The sequence below is a fragment of the Rhinichthys klamathensis genome, unplaced genomic scaffold (genome assembly GCF_029890125.1).
Source record: "Rhinichthys klamathensis goyatoka isolate OS25496 unplaced genomic scaffold, OSU_Roscu_1.1 h1tg000223l_1, whole genome shotgun sequence".
NCBI lineage: Eukaryota > Metazoa > Chordata > Actinopteri > Cypriniformes > Leuciscidae > Rhinichthys > Rhinichthys klamathensis.
The window spans coordinates 5,140,504-5,146,503 of record NW_026606747.1 but is presented as its reverse complement, the minus strand read 5'-3'; the positions used below and the strand labels follow the sequence as shown (position 1 = coordinate 5,146,503).

General features: G+C 38.9%; 1 protein-coding gene across 1 annotated transcript; it reads left to right on the top strand.

Annotated features, from left to right (window-relative positions):
• Positions 1-1,544: 1,544 nt before the first annotated feature.
• LOC130097712 (uncharacterized) lies at positions 1,545-4,599 on the top strand. The gene is made up of 5 exons (XM_056264653.1): positions 1,545-2,150; positions 2,238-2,374; positions 2,501-2,702; positions 2,808-2,924; positions 4,430-4,599. The coding sequence occupies exons 1-5, from the start codon at positions 1,727-1,729 to the stop codon at positions 4,597-4,599; spliced, it is 1,050 nt and encodes a 349-aa protein (XP_056120628.1). The 5' UTR covers positions 1,545-1,726.
• Positions 4,600-6,000: the final 1,401 nt, after the last annotated feature.

The window sequence follows — 6,000 nt, the reverse complement described above, 5'->3', positions numbered from 1 at the left end:
ACAAGTCGTCCTTGGGAGCTGAAACTTGGAGCAGTTCTAGTATGTCACAGTCTGTCTGTGGTGAGCTCTGTGGGCAGGGCTCAGCTGAGATTGTGTCCGTGAGCAGAGGCTGTTTTGGCTGAGTGGTGTTATCATTGTCCTTGTGTGATATGTCAACCGCATGTCCATCCACGTGCTGAAATGAAGTCCTGTGGTCATTCATACTGTGTCCAGGTGTGTGTGTGCCATTCAGGTTGAGTGGATTGGCACACACTGCAGAAGGATGATTGAGGGAGAAGTAGATATTGTCCTTTAGCACTCTTGAGCCAAGTTTGTTTGGGTGGTGGCCATCCTGTTGAAACAGTTGCCTCTGACTCCAGAAAAGATTGAAGTTGTCAATGAAGTTTACTCCTTTTATATTGCAGGTTTTTTGCAGCCATGTGTTGAGCCCAAGCAGCCGTGAAAACCTGTTTGTTCCTCTTGCTGGTAGTGGTCCACTGATGAATGTTTGTACTTTCAGTCTTTTAAGTGTTTCAAAAAGTTCATTGAAATCCTTCTTAAGGAGTTCTGACTGCTCTTTATGAATAACATTTTTCCCCACATGAATGATGAGTCGATTTGCAGTCTTATGTTTCGTCAGAATGTTCTCAAGTTCCCTGTTTACATCAGAAGTCGTTGCTTGTGGAAGGCAGCACGTAGTAGTGTCCCTGCTAATAATGTTTCTGATTATCGAGTCACCCACTATCAGAGTCCTGGGCTCGGCTGCGCTCTGAGCTGAGTGCCGCTGTCTGCTCGACCTTGAGTGCCAGTTAGCAGTGTTAGCTACTGGCTGGTTCAGTCTGTGTTCGATCACATTCATCACATTCAGGGATTCCTCATTCATTAATACTTCAAATCTGTTCTCAAGATGTATAGGCGGTGGTAGGAGACCAGTGTTTGCAATCCTTGTCAAAGCCGTATCTGGGGTAGAGGAGGCTACTGCGGCAATATGTGATGCTTGTGACAATCTGATGTCTCGAGTGCCTTTGGGTCTTGCTCCCTGTTTTTGCCATCGATTTGTAAGTCGATCGGCTTGTTTCTCTACACTCAGTATGGCCTGTCGAGGAGGACTAGATTCATGGGACTCACCGGCTGTGTGCTGAGGGTGTCCATGACGAAGCTCTGTTGTGTGTTCCGTCTGGTTTGGTGGTCCCACAAGTAACTTTGTTTCAAGAACTGCAATCCTTTGTAAAAGTCTCTGGCAGTTAGTGCAGCAAGTAGATTCCAGAAGAGGCATTTTCTCTTATCCTTTAGAATGTAGGCAGTTGTGTTTTCTTCCCCGGAATGTAAGCAGTGGGAGGCTGGTTGAATAAAAGAATTCTGCTTTTTTGTAGTAATCCAAGCGTTTGAGCACTGTGCTGATTAGCTGAAGTTAAAATTAGGTGATAAAAGGAGATAAAATATAAAAATATAAAAGCGATAGAGCAAAGCGCGGAGCGGTAAGCAAGAGCGTCCGAACAGTAGCAGAGCAGGAAGTCAAAGTTTAGGGACTAATCTCAAAGTCTAATCAAAGGACTAATCTCAAAGTCAAGAGCCCAGGAATGTAAGGACTTACATTTGAAGGCCAGTGAAGAGGAGGTTGATTTGTGTCTTCCCTATTATTGGGGGTGAATATGGCCTGTCACAGACTTACATATACTTATTAGTATTTACTAACCTCAAAGACAACTGGTGTCAGCTTGGGCGAACAATTGTGACATTTGACACAATGTCTGGTAGATGGCACTGTCAATGTAGGGGCAGTAAACATAGACTGAGTTGTGTCCACAGACACGTATGCATGTGGTGGATATTCCAGGAGCGTCCATCATTACTGAGAGAACATTCAAATGCAAGTCCTGAAGAAATAGAGGACCTTGAGGAGAAAGATCAAGAGAGGGATGATGAATCAAAACCATCAAATGAGACAGCATCAGCAGTGATTAAAATGACAGAGTACTTTTTGAGGTGCAAGAGAATTCCAGAAAATCTTCCACAAGACCTCATATTAACGGAAATGACGATACCTGAAAGCTTTGTGCCTAAAGAGACACAATGCCCTTACTGTCCCGGACCATGCTACCCTGACCTCAGTGAAGCAATCCTGAAGACAAAGCATGCAACCATTTATGCCTTGTTTTCTGTGCACAGAGGTATGTGTCACACTTAATGAGTTGTAGTGGAAACATATTGTTGTTGTATATAATTATATATATTTTATTTATGTATATTTTGTTCAGGTGTTGCAGTGTACATTAAGGAATGCCCTGTTTGTGGAACCCCTGTCAGATTCCAAGAACATGATTCTGGATTTCACAATTTCAATAAAGTATTCCTCACAATCCCTTTGTGCTCACTTTTGACAACAGGTCTTTCAGTAAGTAAATTTTTTTTTTTTTTTTTTTTAATCAGTGAATTTTAGGCACCATGATTTAATATTTACCTGAACATTATCTTGCCCATTGGCCTAACTACAATGTAAATTTGTCTATACCTGCAACAGAACCACATTGCTGTCGGACGTTTTTTGCGTACATTGGGGGAACACAGCCAAGTGTACATTCCTCACAACACAATAAGGAAAGCTTTTTACCACTTCTCTGCTTTGAGGAGCTACACCTACAATTACTTTTGTTACCGCTGTGGCCATCATCCTCCTATTTTGATTGCTGACGCCAACTGGAAAGTGGCCTTTGACTTACCAGGTAGGAATTCAGTGTACCCATTCATGAACAAAATGCTTAACCCTCAAAAGCTGGCAACAACAGTTTCCACTGTCTGCTCATAAAATACTTACTCTTTCTGTATAGTGCATCTCATGAGACGACCAGACCTGACAAACACCACTTCACAGGACACACAGGTGAATGTTTCATCTAGATGGGAAAACCTTGAGAAAGAGATAATTGCAACAGGACTTTGTGATGGTAAGCTGTTTAATATACTTCTTAAACATTATTATGCCTACTTGCTTTAAATTTGATTTACAATTCCTTCCCGCCCTCCCATACGTCCTTCATTCCTTCTCTCTAGTAGTGGGAAGTTCGGATCATTTTACTGACTCGGATCTTTGAGTCTCGTTCAGCAAAATGAACGAATCTTTTTTCGAGTCATTTCGTTCATTTCAGCATAATATAATTAAAATGGCATGTTAAATATCCCAACACATCTAGAACTTACGAAAATGTTGATTACATTTGTAAAAAGAATAAAAATAAATTATAGGGTAATGCAGCCAAAGCCAAATTATAAGAAACCGAAATTTTTATGAATTGATTAGTTGTTGGGTTTTAAGTTCAGGCTATTGCAGTCTGATTCTGTTAGTTCACCTCACCTCCTCATCCGAGACATTCTTTCCTTTGCAACTTCATATTTATCAGGTTTGTTCTCCTCCTCTTGTGTCTCGAGACGTTAGTTGTCGACTCGTCAGTGTCTGACTCTGATCTGTCTGCTGGGCCGTGCCGTGTGTGATACAGCAGGGCCGGAAAGAGTAATGATTAGTTCATCTTTCGAGTCTTGAGTTCGGGTTCGGCCGGGTCCGAGTCTTTCGTTCTTCCTGTCAGTCCCATAGAGGCTATGCTGTCAGTACCGGAAAGAGTAATGATTAGTTCATTTTCTTCGAGTCTTCGGGTTTGAGTCCTTCGTTCTTTTGTCACGTGACCGCTGGTATCTCGCATCAAATACAATATTAGATTCGTATTATTGACTGCGTCTGAATGTATATTGTTTTATATTTAGGAATTAAAATACAAAATATGTGAAATAAACATTATCTGAAAAATAAAAGTTCCATCTTATTATTGTCCCTGTCCGTTTCTTTAAATGTTTCTTGTGCATCTGTGGTGTGTTTTATTATATATTATACATTAATTAACTACTATTATATTATACATTAACTACGTGCTTGTTTGTAAAAAGGTTGTGAATTAGTAGGCTATTCAATACGGTGACAAGTCACGTGACAAAAGAACGAAGGACTCAAACCCGAAGACTCAGAAGATGAACTAATCATTACTCTTTCCGGTACTGACAGCATAGCCTCTATGGGACTGACAGGAAGAACGAAAGACTCGGACCCGGCCGAACCCGAACTCGAGACTCGAAAGATGAACTAATCATTATTCTTTCCGGTACTGACAGCATAGCCTCTATGGGACTGACAGGAAGAACGAAAGACTCAGACCCGTCCCGAACCCGAACTCTAGAGAGATAAACTAATCATTTCCAGCACAGATTCAGAAACCATATGTTGCGCAATGCGCATGCGCGATCAACACAAAATGAACGAATCACTCTCTGAGACAACTCGGTAGTCCCGAGTCATATTAAAGATTCGTTCAAAATGAACGAATCGTTCATGAACGACACATCACTACTTCTCTCCCTACTTACTAACTCAGTCACTAACTCACCCACTCACTCCCTCCCTTAGGGTCATGTCAAAACCAATTTTCTAGCTCTCTGACATATTCTGCCTTTACACCATGGATTGGTCAATACTCAAGAATATCTGATGTCATACCCAAGACTGAGATTTTGAAAGGCCTCTCCCAGAAAGACAGATTGTGGACAAAGAGGACAGATGAGGACCGAATTTTGTAAGTATTAGAGCTCAAAGGGGTAATACAATTTGCTGTTTGATGATGCTTATTCTATTAAAAAACTGTAAAATATTTTATTTATAGGTTTATGTATTACTTTCATTAGAGATGACACTTTGGAGTCAATTTGTCATTTTCCCAAATTACTTTTCTTTTTCTTTTTTATAACCAAATGCATGTTTTCCCCCATCACTATTAGCCTCGAAGAGAAGATCTTACAATGGCATGCAATGCTCTAGGCATTTCAGCAAGTGGATCACAGTCTGACCTCATTAATAGGCTTGAGGAACTTCTGTTGTATAAGGATATATATCCAAAAATGTTTGTAAAGCTTCACAAAGCAGGAGGTAAGATACAAATGTAGACAATTACAAGCATGGTACAGAATGGACAATACATATTTTTTATATATATATGGACATTAGGAACACAAACATTAAGGGAAGCAGGAAGAAAAAAGTATATAAATGCAGCAGTTTAATAAAATAAAATAAAACTATCATCATAAAATACAGCATACTTAACCCTCTGGGGACCAAGGTGTTTTTGGGGTCCTTGAGATGTTTTGACATGCTCTGACATTTGTGCTTTTTTCAGTTGCTTATAAACATATTAATGGCACAGGTGAAATTACACTCTATTTAGCACAAACAGGACTACCATAATGTGTGAGCAACATGTATGTACATGTTTGTATTTTTGAGAGAATATTGTTTATGCGTGGTTATTGAAAAAACTAAAAAATAAAGTTTTTGAAATAAGGACACAAAAAACATACTAAATATGAGTCCACAAGACTTTTGACTAATTTACGTTGTCGCCTAGAGTTTTTGCTTCAAAATGATCTGAAAATCATCCTTCCTAATCATTCACATAAAACAATAGATTGTTTTAAATTGTGAAAAACATTTTTTTGTTTGCCAAGGCAATATGCGGATGGGCGGAATGGCCCAACCCCTATCATGAATAATTAAGTGGTTCTCAGACAGTGACCCTGCATAATAATGAGCCTTTCATTCAGGGGTGTCACACAAGAAAGAATGTAAGGACAATATATATATATATATATATATTGTCATTGCATTCTTTCTTGTATATATATATAGCCTACATGTATGTATATATATATATATATATATATATATATATATATATATATACACACACACACACACACACACACACACACATATATATATATATATATATATATATATATATATATATACAAACAATCAAAATATAAATGAAAGCCAGAAGCACATTTTTAGTCATACCTGGAAACAAATCCTGGTCAAATGCTATATGGGCCAGTCTACAGAATTGGTTCAAAGTTACAGTTGGAAACATCTTGAAAAGAAAATAGTCTTTTCCCATAAATGTCTTATAAAGTATTATTTTT

Bases quoted from the DNA above. Each gene is read 5' to 3' on its own strand.
- LOC130097712 (XM_056264653.1), top strand. From the start codon at position 1,727: ATGTCTGGTAGATGGCACTGTCAATGTAGGGGCAGTAAACATAGACTG. The intron at 2,375-2,500 runs GTAAGTAAATTT...TACCTGCAACAG, and splicing joins TTTTGACAACAGGTCTTTCA to AACCACATTGCTGTCGGACG. The intron at 2,925-4,429 runs GTAAGCTGTTTA...TCCCTCCCTTAG, and splicing joins TGCAACAGGACTTTGTGATG to GGTCATGTCAAAACCAATTT.